We start from the raw sequence: 14268 nt of genomic DNA, 5'->3' as shown, positions 1-14268 counted from the left end.
GATCTTCCCTGTGGATGCTCCCCATGTCAAACTCCCAGCCCTTCTCACTCACTGAAGTGGACACTTGAGTCTTTAGTCTCTGATTCCCGCCAGGGAATTCTGCAGTGGGTTTCTTCTCCATATTTCTCTTGACCACAGCAGGGGGAGATCTCTCAGCTTTCTGCCTTTGTGACAGCAGCACTACCTTTGTGACAAAGACTAGAGTTTCTCCTTTAACATCCTCATTCAGATAAATAGATGTGGTATATCCATACCATAGAATATTATTCAATCATAAAAGTTACGACATACCGATGCATGCTATGACATATATGAACCTAGAAAACTTCATGCTCAGGGAAGAAGTTACATAGAGTAAGATCACATATAGTATGATTCTGCCTACATGAACTACCCAAAATAAGGAGATCTATAGACCCACAGCAGACTGATGGCTGCCAGAGGCAAGGGGGAGCTGGGAATGGAGAGCAACTGCTTAATGGGTCTGGGGTTTCTTTTGTGATGATGAAAATGTTTTGAAACTAGATAGAGGTGGTGGTCACACAACATGCACTATAACCTACTGAACTGTACACTTTAAATGGCTAATTTTATGTTATGTGAATGTTATCTCAATGAAAAAGAAAATCCCTGTCCACATCCCCCAGTAGAGGATTGCTGCTGCAGACCACAGGGTACCCTGTTTTTCCTCTGTCACTAGGGAGCAGACTGTGCAGGAGGGAGACAAGCAGAATCTTTTGTTGAATGTGCCATGAGACAACAATGTCATCATTACCATCATCTTGGGCATTAGCAATCTTCCCCAGGCCTCCAGCACTCTATTCATTATTTAATATAATGTTCTTATGAGGTTTGGATCCTGGTTACGTCACTTACTGCATTAGTAGCTGCGTGTCTAGTGCAACTCAATTACCACTCTGGGCCTTGGTTTCCCTGTCTATACAGTGGGGATAATGACAGTATCTGCCTCGTAGGTTCATTTAAAGGATCAACCAGATAATGTGAGTATAACACTTAGAACAGTATCCACCTGTAGTTGGTGCTTTGTGTCACTTATAGTCTGTGCCAGGGGCTAGTTTGGGCAGGGGAAAGGAGTCACTGGGAGGCTGGGGTGGGGAGTGTTTGTTCCCATTAGGTCCTGGGTGAGGAGGGGGATGCAGTGAGTGACAGGTTGGCTGTGCAGGTAGAGTTGCTGGGCAGAAACCTGCTTGGTTGCCAGCACACCCTTCTGGAGGTTGGGCTTGTTCCAGGGAGGAGGGCACCTTGGGAGAAGTGGGAAAGACCCATTTGCCTGGGGTTGCCATGATGAAGGGGGCTTGAAACTTAATAAAGATGTAGGGGGAGAAAAGTGCCTAGTACTATGAAGCTGGCGACCATGGAGGGTTTCAGCTGGAGGGGCAAGGAGAGCAGCAGTCACGCGGTGCCTAGTAATTCAGGCCAAGTAATGACTGCTGATAGGAACAGCTGGGACAGTGATTAAAAGGTACTGAATGCTTAGTTTATGCCAAGCACTAAGTGTTCTTATTATTTTTATTGGTATTATTATAGCTAACATTTATAGAGTGCCTGTGCCTGGCCTCATGCTATGTACCAATTTTAGAGCAGTAGTAATTAAATAAAAAATTATAATGCTAATCTTTGCTGAGCATATATGCTGAATCTTGCTCGAGCATCCTTAATAATGACAGGATCCAGTCTGCATCCTGGGGCATGGTCATCTCTGGGTGTTTATCAGGAGCTCAGACTGGCAGAGCTGGCAGGGCCGTGCTCTGTGCTAAGCCCATACCCTGCAGCAGCTCAGCTGATCCTCACAACAGCCTTCAGTGGCAGGGCCTGATCTCATCCTTCTTCTACAGATAGGACAACAGGGATTTAGGGAGCTGGAATGTCTCACCTGTTTGTCTACCTCTGTCTTGCTGCCCTGGCCTGAACACTGGCATATAGCACAGGTCAGGTTGTTGGAGTCTCTGGGATTTCTCTCTGAGCCCAGTGAAGAGTGTTACTTCTTTGTATGGCTGGGGACTAGGGGCTGGCCATGGCCTCCTTCCCCCCACATAGTGCCCCCCAGCAGTCTGAGGCAGGAGATCATGGGCCAAATACAAAAAGAAGTGGGGAGAAGAACTGCCTAATGATACTTGTGGGCCCCTCAACCCAGCTCTCCTAGATGCTCCTCAGTTCTGAGAGCCATCAATTCTCTTTGACCTAACGTGGTTTGAGCTGGGGTTCTGTCACTTACAAAGTCCAGACTAATAAAACATTTCATCAGGCTAAACCTGAGTATCTGACAAGTTCTTGACTTACCCCACGGGCAATAGTGTTTCTCAGAAAATAGAGGAAGCAACCAGGGAAATTGCTGCTCTGGACCTAATTCTGACCAACATGGACAAATTGGCTGGTAAAGTAGATGTGACATGTAACTGGCAAGAACAGTGCTACATCGTCTTGAGTTTGTGGTGACCTGAGAGAAGCAAGCTGGAAACAGACTTTAAGAAAACAAGTCTGAGACTACTACACTGTGATATTTTCTATATGATTCAAGATGTTTGGTAACCCTTAAAAATCTAAAATAAAAAATGGCAGCTTATCAAAAATTAAAATGTACTCTATTTAAAATGAAATATGCTTAGTACAGTCAGACTTTAGGAAATATCAATTTAGTACAGGAACAGAATATGTTTGAAGAATCTAAAATTATGTAGCAGGATTGGGGAAACATAAGATTTAAAGTTTTTAAGCATAACTCCTACAACCTAAGCTGTCAGTAGAGAGATCCAATTTAAAGTAATAATGCTGAACTATAAAATGATAGCAACCAATACTACAATAGTGCCTTTGAAAGTAGTTTGATGACAGGCAAAGATCATGACTGAGGGCTGGCTTGCCACAACCTGTGACAGCAGGAGGCACTTCTCTGGGACATCTATAGCTCAGTGCTCCTATTCTGAATTACCTGTCAGAGGAAAAGGAGGCCTTTGCTAAATAAATATCAATGGCATCCCCAGCTGTGCCAGGACACCCCTCCTGATACCAGGGCCTTGTATCATCTGAACTAAAAAAATAAGTGGTCCGAAATAGACTCAGTTATATAAAGGAGGAGTTTGGTGTAATTATCAAAGTGAACCTCAAGTCTGCATTCTGGATTTGCATTAACACAGAGCTGAGGTTTTTTTTACTTTATTTTGGACCACAGACCCCTCTGAAAATCATGAAAGTTATGGATTTTCTTCCTAGAGAAACACACCTATATGCAGAATTTGGCACACAATTTCAGGAGACTCAGAATTCAGAAGGTCACATAGCTTAAGAATTTGGTACTACACAAGAAAACAGAAACTCTAGCAAGACAGGCAAGCTAACCTTGGTCAGACAATGTAACCTCTATAAGCTTTTGTTTTTCTTCTCTAAAATGAAGATATTAATATATTAATGAATTTTTTAAGCTCACAAAGTAGTTGTGATGATAAAAGGGGGATATATTTAAAACTCCTAGTATAGTATTTGGCACATAGTCAATGCTTAGTCAATATCAGCTGATGACATTTTATTATTACTATTATTTTATCATATTTATTATTGGTAGAATCTACAATGTGTTACAATACTTTCATTAGCAGAGCAGGATTTGTCCCAGGATTTCATAACTGATTTCCTACCTTGTGGGTTTTAGTTGAAAATACAAATGATAACAGAGAACTGTTGTTAAATATGTAGCGGAACCCCTCATCTCTAGTGTTACTGTTGTAGGTCCTTGGGATGGGGTGGGAGGTGGAGTTGGTATTTCCTGTAGACAGAAGAAGTGAAGCAGAATCCTTCCTTTTCGCCCTGGGCACAGGCACATTTAGAACAAGAGCAAAATCTATCTCATGAACCATATTTGGAGTTAAAAAAAAATTCCCACTGGTCCAGCAACTGCAACCTTTGTGATTTCAGTGTGAGTTTTTGCCCTGAACCTGCAACATTTTAGCTATTATTTTACCGCACAAAAATCAGTGACCTAATTTCCTGGTGAAGTCCAAATGAAGGGTTTGGATAACAAACAGATTAGAAGTCTGGCATCTTTACAAAAAACAGTTAAAAGACTGAACACGCAACTGAACTTAAAAAACAAAAGAAAACTTGATTTGTCTCCTGGGGCCCCGGAAGTTCTCCTCCAGACAGACGTCAGACTTCTCCCAATTAGAGTCCATCAGAAAGCCATCACACCGCAATTAAAACGCAAACAAACTGACCAAAGAATCTCTTGAGGACCATTTGCCAGGACCGGACTGTCCAGCTACAGAACTGATGAGGGAAGGTTGATAAACTTTGCAGGCATCAGAACACACACTCTCCGGGACTCTCTCTGCCTCTGTCTCTCTCCCTCCCTCCTGTTCTGAATTGCTGTATGGGGTCCTCATCACTTTCCCATTAATCCTCTCTGCTAATGTTCATGAGAGCCTGTGTGTGTGCTTGCCCTCCACGACCAGGCATGTGGCCCTGTCTCCGTTTCTCCATCATGTCTCTCTCCTCCCTTGGGGTTTTTTGCCCAGCATTTCTCACTGCCTGCCTGACCTCCCCCACTCTCCAGTGCTCTCCCTTCCTACACATTTTCAAGATCTTGGTTTGAAATGGTCCTTCTTTAGGGGAGCCTTCCCTGGCCTCCAAGACTAGATGACATATTCCCATTGTCCCCAAACTTTCCCTTCGCTTTCATTTGATTCATGCCAATCTCTCCTTCCAGAAAGTAATCTCCACCAGGGCAGCAGCCATGCCTGCCATGCTTAGCTCCAAGCACCAGACCCACAGCCTGATACATGGTGCGGCTTCTAGTGGAGTGGATCAACGAAGGGCTGTGATATTGTCTACATTGGATCTGTGAAGGAAGAAACCCAGAGAGGGAAGTCACTTCTCAAGGTCACAATCTGTTAATGGAAGTTCTGGCTCTCAGCTGGCTCTTTCCACTTCTCTGCTGCCTGGGAGGAGGGCTTTCTTGTCATTTTTTTTCCCTTTTTTTTTTTGGTACCAGATATTGAACCCAGGGGCCCATAATCACTAAGCCACATCCCTAGCCCTTTTTAAAATATTTTATTTAGAGACAGGGTCTTGCTGAGTTGCTTAGGGCCTTGATAAGTTGCCGAGGCTGGCTTTGAACACACAATCCTTTTGGCTCAGCCTCCTGAGCCCCTGGGATTATAGGTGTGTGCCACTGTGCCGGGCCCCCTTTCTTGCCATTTTTGAAGGAGGTCATTGTGTCCCTGGTGCCCCTACCTGGTGAGGTGTCCACGGCCAACTTTTGGTGGAAGCAGAAATGCCTGGTGGCTGCCACCCCTACAAGACACCCACGGCCAGAGTCAGCATGAGTCTAGCACCCCACGACTCAAGCCCCCTCATTCCAGGATCACTCAGCACCCCTTGAGGCAGGTCCTTGAACGCCCTGCAATTACTCCCACTCTCCCAGGAGCCAGGAGGGTAGGGATGGGGATATTTAATGAGAGGGTGACAGGCCCTTCTTCCCTACCAAGAATAGCTCCCGCCTCCTGGAGGCATTTCTTCCTTAGGTTTGTTGGTGCATTCCCGATCACGATCACGAAGCTGTTCACTTAACTCCCTCAGCCTCTGTGTGAAATTGGATGAGCGAAGACACTAATTCATCAACTGTGAGCTCCATGAGGGCAGGGGCTGTCTGAGCTGATCCCTGCTGCATTTCTAGTTGTTAGCACACACTGGACACACAGTAGTTTCAATAGATATTTGTTAAATGGACAGGGAACTTCCCATGTATCAATATGCCTGTACTTATAGGGATAAGTAAGTGCCAGGGTCTCAACTGTTACTAGTTTATTTTACAGATTAGGTAAAAAAGGTTCAGAGAGTTGGGAGACTTGTCCAAAGTCACAAACTTAGCAAGCAGTAGAACGAGGATTCAACCCAAGGCCGTTTGTGTCAAAGCACAAAGGGGGAAAAGTTAGAATTGGGAATTCAGGTAGGAAGGTGAAGAGGTTATGCTAGTGACTCATAGGTAGGAATGTGGACAATTTTGACACTAGGAGATGTGTTCACTAGAGAAGGGGGAAAGAACACTGTGCAGCGAATTTTCAAGACAAATGCAAATGCCAGATTCCCATGGTGCCCACTAAGATGTCATGCAGTTTGTGCTGACTTGTAACACAGGGTCCTGCAGTAGGAATCACTTGGGGACCCAGGCACTGGGGGATTGGTGCTCATGGGAAGGGGCAGGGACCTGAATAGCAGCCAGGGCCTGGGTCCCAGGAGAAAAGATGAAGAGAACCCCAGAAGGGGACTCCCAGGGCCACATCCTGATTTGCCCCAGTACACTCTGGTTCTCACCTGTCTCTTCCTTTCTCTGGGCCTATTTTCCCTATCTATACAATGAGGGCAGTCAAGTTACAGTTTAGAGTGACCCCTGGGATCCTTCCACCCGCCCCAAACCTGTATGAGAGTACATATAAGTAAGTAGTTACAGAGTCACAAAATCTTAGAAATGGTGACCTCATCCAAGCCAGCGCAGGAATCCCTGCTTCAGCACTCCTAGTAGATGGCACAGGTTTCTGTTGAATAGCTCTAGGCCAGTGGTTCTCAACTGAGGAAGATTTTGTCTCCCTGAGGGCATTTAGCAATATTGAAGACATTTTTGGTTGTCACCATGGGAAGGATGCTGCTATCTACTTTATAGTGCACAGGACAATTTCCACACCAAAGAGCAATCCAGCCCAAAATATCAACAGTGCTAAGGCACATGGGCCTCATTATAGCTTGAGGGACCTCATGACTGTGGGTAGCAATAGCCAGGACAAGTCGGATAGGAAAACATGGCCCTCTGGTCTTAAGGTTACCTTCTGGGGAAACCTGAAGGAAGGGCTCTCCCTCCTCTCCAAGATGGCTATTCAAATACATAGACAGGGTTGAGCACAGCGATCAACCAGCAGTGATCAGTTGTGCAGTGAGGGAAGGTGGGCCAGTGTCAGGTTGAGGGGCTAAAGTCAGGAGCAGGGGGTCTCAGGGAGAGGACCAACAACTCTTCCACAAGAGAGGGGACCAGCTGCAAACAAAGAACTGTGGGGACTCAGGGAGGAGGGCATGTGTTAAGTTGTGGGTGGGGTTATGAAGCATGTAGAGAATGAACAGGACCAAGAGTGGTAGAATTTCCAAAGGAGGGCAAAGGAAGACAAGAGGAAGTGCTGTCACTTCATTTTTGAACACCATCTTGCTCCAAGGTCCTGGATGACACCTGTCCATCTTCTGGCCACACCTCTTCTGTGTCTGCACCTGGCCACACAGTTCCTCTTATCTCACAACTTATTATCTCTTCACCCACCTTAGAGTCTTGCAGACTCTGTCCCCTCAGGCTGGTATATTCCATTCCTCCTCTTTTTGTCCAGTTGCTCTAGTCTGAATGTGCATGTTCCCCCAAATCCCTCTGTTGAAATTCTACATGCTTAGGTGATGGTCTTAGGAGGTGGGGCTTCTGGGAGATGGTTAGGTCATGAGAGCAGCACCTTCATGAATGAGATCAGGGCCCTTATAAAATAGGCTCCACGGGGATGCCTTCCCCTTTACCATGTGAGGGCACAGCAGGGAGGCACAGGAGAAAGCAGGCCCTCACCAGATACTGAGTCTGCTGGCACCTTGACCTGGGAATTCCCAGCTTTCAGAACTATGAGAAATAAATTTTTGTTGTTTATAAGCCACCATGTCTATGGTAGTTTGTTATAGTAGCCTGTATAGTCAGAGATACGAGTGAACACCCACTCATCCAGGACCTGAGTTCCTGGCTCTTCCTCAGGGAGACTTCCTAGAACTCCCCCAACCTGCCACATGTGCTCAGCACCCCTCTTTCTCCCCTCTTGGCACTCACCCCTGCTGGTCTTTTTTTCCTGGGATCATAACTAACTGCCCGTCTCCTCACTGGACTGTAGGGCAGTGGTATATCTCTCAATGGATCATGGCACAGCTTGCACGTGGTAGGGGCTCAAGAAATAGTTGTTGAAGGGATGAATAAGTGGATTGAAAATTGGCTTTGGCAGCCTAAGTGTTGGGTAGGCTCAAGGCTAGCTTAGGACCTTGGTGAGTAGACCGAGTTTGCTAGGCTGAAGTGTCTGTACCTAAACTGGTGGGCAAGGAGGGACCTGGAAGACCTCTCAGTGGGGCAAAGCCAAGAGTATTGTGATGCCGCAGGATGATGGGCTGGGCAGAGGATGGAGGACTGAGGGGAATCTGTAGACCAATTAGGTCTTCTAATTGGGGCAAGAGACTGGGGCAGGAGGCTGGACCTTGGGAGGTTGCCGTGGGGAAGCAGCCCTGGTTTGCTCTTGGGGGATATTAGGGTACTGCATTCCTCTTCATGCACTTTGAGAGCCTTGAAAGGTCTAAGCAGCAGCCTAGTGTGATGCTCTGAGATGTGGGGAGAAGGACTAGGATAAGATAGATGCTGGGTAAAGGCCGTGATGCTGTAGACTCTGCAACTGAGACATCTCTCTGAAGTTCTCTGGCCCCGTGGCCCTGTGCAAGGCCTCCCACCCCCAGGCAGAACCAGAGGATCTTCTCAGAGCACTGCCAGGGAAGCAGGCCAGCTGAGCAGCAGGTGGAGGCGCACAGGACGGAAGGCAGATTACATGTCACTTTATATTAGCCACACCAGCAACTTTTTCCATCCACCCAGAGAGAGGCGAATTAATTGCAATTTTGAGGACAAGCCAACAAGCAAAGATAATATCAAAATGGAAGGAGGCCACATCTCCTTTTCAGTCATGAGTGGATCAGAATGCCTTATAGAGGGTCCGATTTGCTTACCTGTGAGGTACATCTCTTCCCCTTCTGTGAACATCTGGTGGCAGCGCACACATCTAGCACAGGTGGGGTGGTAGTGCTTCCCTCCTGCCTATGGAAATCAAGAGGTGAAATAGGATGTCAGAGCTAGGGCAACTGTCCAGTGGGCAACTAAATCCAGAAACATATGAGAGTCTACCCAGGAAGCTTGGTGACTCCCTCCATGGTTCCCTGATGGAAACTCAAGGGACTTCCATGGACACCTGCAGGGAAAAGGGTCCTGCAGAGGCCACTAGTTCCATCTCCTCATTTCCATGAGAAAATAGTTTTCCTTTGAGGACATCTCAGCATCTCCCTACATGTGGGGCCTTTACTACTAGTGGTACTTACTGGAAATGGCTTTAAATGGCTCATGAACTTAGGATATGATAACATTCAACTACAACAAAGAAATGATCTCCTTTTAAATCTTCTATCAATTCTTCTTTTATCAAAGACAAAGTGCCAGTTTGATGCCAGTACATGTTTAACATTTATCCAAAACATACTCATCTCTCCTTTTAGGAATGAGAACAGGTGTGAGGCTTGCAGCCTCCACAAGCAATAGCATCTAGCTAGCACTGTATTCAATTTGGAGGTATCTGCACCATGGCAAGTGAGACAGGCTTTCCTGCAGTATAAGTTTTCTTGTATGTCAGTGAGGTGACTGAAGGACAAATCAAAGTATTAAAGAATGAGTGAACATACAAGGTTCACAGACATGGTACAAATTGTGAATGGCATGTGAAGGACATATTTTTAGTGCTCAGTGGTACTCAAAAAGCCAAGGCTTCCTGGGAGCGCCTCACCCCCAGGCCAAACTGTTGCACCTGGGTACCTTGGCCCTGAGTCCAGTCCACCCTGATTTGGCTTTGGCGAGTCCCCTTCCCTTTCTCCACCTTTATCCCCCACTAGTATTTACATTAAAAATGGAAATGACTGCAGCCACAAATTCTTCTATGTAGGGAAGAAACAGCCTCCGAGAAGGCTGTGCCTTAAGGTCTCACTGGAAGCCAGCAGCAGGGTTGGGGCCAGATCTGTGGGAGCAGCCACCAGATCAATACTGCATTCCATACTGATAAGTCTGACACTAACATCCCAACTGGGAGAACTTGGTGTATAAAGGCCCTTTGGTGGCAGCTCCTGTGTTTTTATATGGTAAGTGTGGGGCAGCAACTGGCTTGGAAAGTGGGACCTGTTTGGAAGAAATATTTTGCATGTTAGGGAAGAGGTTTTTTGGGGGCAGGGGCAGGGTGGTGGGTAATGCCTGGGGGAAACAGATGGATATTTGGGAGTTGTAAAGTCCCCTTTTCCAATTTACCACTTGGTCTGATGCTTCTAACTCAAAAATTATAATTGCATAATAAGCCTATTGCCAACCATTTTGGGAGAGTGGGGTGTTGGGCTTACCTATTCTGGAGATACTCGATTTATTCTAAAAACCTAGCAAGAATGCAAAAAGGGAAATTTTTTTACAAAAGGAAAAAAATATTTTCAATGTCCCCTTTTGTCATTCTTGGTTATTTATGTGGTTCCCACCAATGAGAAAATGTCCTTGTCATCATCCAAGCAAACTACATTCAAACTTTAGAAGGAACCTGCTATTTTCCCAAGCTGGGAAGTCGTGGGACTGATTCTCTGGTATCATGACAAAGATAATAGGTTTAATTAGTAGCCTCTTCCTACTCTATGTCTTTTTTATCATTTGAATTATAGACCTTTTCCCCAGGGTGATGATAGTGCCTTGGCAAAAGTGAAGCATAGCATCTTCCTAAATGTCACACTCCACCACTCCACCCGAGCTGAAAGAGGTTCTGTGCCCATCTCAGCAACCCTGGCCACTGAGGGTGTAGAAAATGAGTCAAGGGAAGGGAGGCTGTTAGAGCAGCCTGCACCCAAGCTGGTGAGATAAGACCATTGCACCTGTCAACAGCCCAAATCAAGGAAATAGTGAAGAAAACCAGCCAAGTTGGCACCCGAAAAATGGGTCCATGTTGGAAAAGACTGAGAATGGCAACCAAGGTGAGGGATGCAGCAAGGAGCCCAAGTTCTGGTTCCAATGGTAGGATGTGGCCAGGGAAGGAAGGATGGGGACTGACATTATGCACATTGAGCTATCACCAAGGAAGGGATTGTGGGATGGCTTGAGGAGTGAATAGGAAGGGTTGAGATGAGAAAAGGAGAAACAATTTAATTAAGCGCCGATAGTTTACCAGTCAAAAGCTGGGCCCTGCCTGGTCAACAGCACCAGAAACAGCACCAAGCCTTTCCTTGGTGGGACTACCTGTCTCCCACCTCAGTCCATCTGGTGAAGTAGTGCTGACTGCACCAATAAGCTTGTTCTAATTCTATGGGCACAATGATGGACTCAGTAACGGGCCTGAAATTGTCCAGTCAGGTCAGTCCCAGGATGTTTGCTGAGCTAATAGGAGACAGGATTGCTTTCCACTAAGGATGCTGGCTGATGGGATGTAAGCCTGGAGGGAATGGTGTTCAGCATTCTCATCATGAAGAGACGTGCCCCCCGAGAACAGAGCCAATGTAGAAGAAAGTAGAACTGAGATAACCAGAGTTTTCAAGTAATTCTCCTTTAGGCACTAGATCCAACTATGCCTGAAGCCAGAACTATTCCTGGCTTCATTTCCTTTTCAGCCTGAGCCATTTGAGTAGTTTCTATATTTGTATCCAAGTAAGTCCTAACATATCTGTTAGGAATGAAATGATAGAAGTAGTCTCTATTGATAGACAAAGACAATGATTCAGGGAAAGTAACTTTCTTAAGGTTTCATGGCACCATTAGAATCCAAGTCTGTTTCAGTGTAACCAGGATTTTTTCTTGACATTGTGCTACCTCAAACCCGTCTGAGTGGCTTAGAGCTGTGAGCATCAGTGTAGGATACAGGATCCTGGAGTCCTAGATTTTACCTCTGTCCCTACCAGGAATACTGTCTGTGACCTTGAAAAAGGCAACCTCAAGTCTCAGGTCTCACTTTTCTCATCTGTAAAATGAGGAGGTTGAACTAGTTGATTTCTAAGTCTTTTCCAGTTCTAAGAAAAAAAAAATCAATAAGCCCAAGATGCTAATGGAGCCCTGTACAAGTGAAATCAATCAAAACTCAGTTACAGTTGCTTTGGAGGAAGAGATTACCACCATGCTAAACAATAATGATGCTTGGGGAAAAGACAGATACCATCAATAAAATTTCAAAGCAGCTGGGAAATGCTGGAACAGCTCCCCATCCAAAGTCCTGTGTACAATTGGAATTCTTTCCTTCTCAAAAGAAAAGCCAGCTTTTGTGATCTCCCATTCCACTGGCTCCACTACATTCTAGATGTCTCTTCATCACAGTCAGGCAGATGCATCCAGCAATTCTTCCTCAAGGCCACTTTTCCCCACCCCCAACAACTTTTTACTAGCCCCCATGACCCTTAACAGCTCTACAGAGTTTGGCCAACACATTGATTGACCTTGCCATATTTTCTGAAGTTCTGGCCTTTCACTGTCCCCTCTGATCTCTTCCCACATCCCTGACTGTCCCTCTTCTTTCTCTGATAACTCCTCCATCTCTGTAGACAGCTACTCTCCAAAGCTGGCTCTAGCTCCCTTCCTCTCCTCTTTCTCTCTCTGTTGTAGAGATCCTGACAATGCCCATGCTGCTATTATTCAAATCTTGTTGTTTTGAGATTGGCCCCTTCAAGTCTGAGCTTTGTTCTTGAGCTCTGATCCACATTTTGGACTGCCTTCTTGCACCCTTCCTGGATTGCAATCACAACCTGTCCACTTGGCAAGTTTCTGCCCAGACTAACTTGTCTCTCTGTCATTCCTAGTTCAGCAGATGGAGACAACAGACTTCCCATCATCCAGCTCGATATTTTGGTACCACTCTTGGCTTCTTCTCTTTCAGTCCCCACATCTACAATTTGCCCCATAGTTACAGAGTTGTTGGAATTCTACTTCTATTAATGTTGGAGACAAAGATGGTTGCCCTTGTCATATGATGGCCTCCTTGCTTGTCTCCTCTTCCAGTTTCCTTCCTTCAAGTTTAGCCTGTGAACATCATCAGGTTATCTTCTTGGAGGTGGAGGTGCAGCTCCAGCCAGGTCCCTCCTGCCCAATCTTTCTGCAATTCCCCATTGTATGAATCACACACAAACTCCTCAGTCCTGAATCCCAGGTCTGTGAAACTGGGCCCAACAGCCCTTCCTGTGCTCATGCCCTATCCTCTGCTTTGCACCCCCCATTGCTCCTTTGAGATGCTGCATAGTTTAACAACTCGGTGCATTTGTTCATCTTCTTCCCTCTGATTCCCTATAGTCAATTCTCCACATAGTGCAAACTTTTAAAAATGTAATCTTATGTTGCTCCTTGGTTTAAAACTCTCCAATGACTTTTCACTGCACTTTGTTATAAAGCCCAAACTCCTAAATATGGTCTATAAAGTTCTATGAGATTTGCCCTCTATAATATACTCCATCTTCCCTACCCTCAATTTATGAATTCAGCTATGTTGACCCTTTTCTCTGTTCCCTGCAGGGGTCAGGCCCATCCTTCCCCTTGCTCATGTGCTGGTCTCCCCACCCTCAGGCTCTCTTCACTGCATCTCCTTGGAGAGTCCTTTTCTGGTTGCCATACTCTCCTGCTGAGCTCACATGTGGCACAGAATCCTTCTCAACTCAGCACTCATGGTAACCACCATCAGCTGGCCAAATTTGGCAAAACTAGTAATTCTGCTCATAGTAGCTCACCTAGTCTGCCACATCCCAGCCCTTGTCAGATGAAAAATAAGCCTAGAGATACGAAAATCCTCACCCCAAATCTGAGGATGAGTTAGCAGTAGAGTCCATATTAGATCCCAATTGTTCCTTCTCTTCTGTTATTTTTTCCTTTGTACCCAACTTTTTTCTGTTTCTAAATCCTCAAGGTGAATTAGAGAAGGCAGCTTCTGGGTCACATGGTATGAAAAGGAAGGCCAGGAAGGCCAGTAAGGCCAGTGGACAGGGGGCTCAGGCAAGGACTCAGCAAGGTGTTGCAGGTTGTCTGTCACTGGCAGAGCGAGCTGTGCATCAGAGGCTGAGAACTGTTGCCATGGTGATGGACCAGCCAAAGAAGGGCTTAGGGAGCAAGCTGCTAGACATGCTGGTTCTTAAATCAGCACATTACCAAAGACTTAAAAAATGAAAAAAAAAAAAAAAAAAAGCTTCCATCCTTAGGCAAGGCTGGCAGGAAAATCCTAATTGTTACTCCCCAGAAATCTGTCTGGGTCTGAATCCAAAGAAGCAACTGATTTTTCCAGCACAGCAATTTTTGAACCAGGAATAACTGTGTCTACTTTATCATTCTGGGGGTGTTCAGAGATCTTGGCAAGGTTATCTGTTTGAGGTGATGTAGCAAGCAAAGCTGGGGGAGGTTTAGGCGATGGAAGAAGGGGCCTGGGGTGACTTTCTCTTTCCTTGGTGATGGCA

General features: G+C 45.7%; 1 protein-coding gene across 6 annotated transcripts in view; it reads right to left on the bottom strand.

Moving 5' to 3' along the window:
• The window catches only part of Ablim3 (actin binding LIM protein family member 3), a 110266-nt gene that overhangs the window by 31859 nt on the left and 64139 nt on the right, over positions 1-14268 (bottom strand). For all 6 annotated transcript variants that reach the window (XM_047555145.1, XM_047555146.1, XM_047555147.1 and 3 more), the window contains one exon: positions 8791-8878. In XM_047555145.1, the coding sequence (XP_047411101.1) occupies positions 8791-8878 (88 nt within the window). The remainder of the gene's footprint in view (positions 1-8790; positions 8879-14268) is intronic.

Source organism: Sciurus carolinensis, chromosome 6, assembly GCF_902686445.1.
Source record: "Sciurus carolinensis chromosome 6, mSciCar1.2, whole genome shotgun sequence".
Classification (NCBI taxonomy): Eukaryota; Metazoa; Chordata; class Mammalia; order Rodentia; family Sciuridae; genus Sciurus; species Sciurus carolinensis.
The sequence above is the reverse complement of the archived record's forward strand: the minus strand, read 5'-3'. Positions and strand labels throughout refer to the sequence as shown.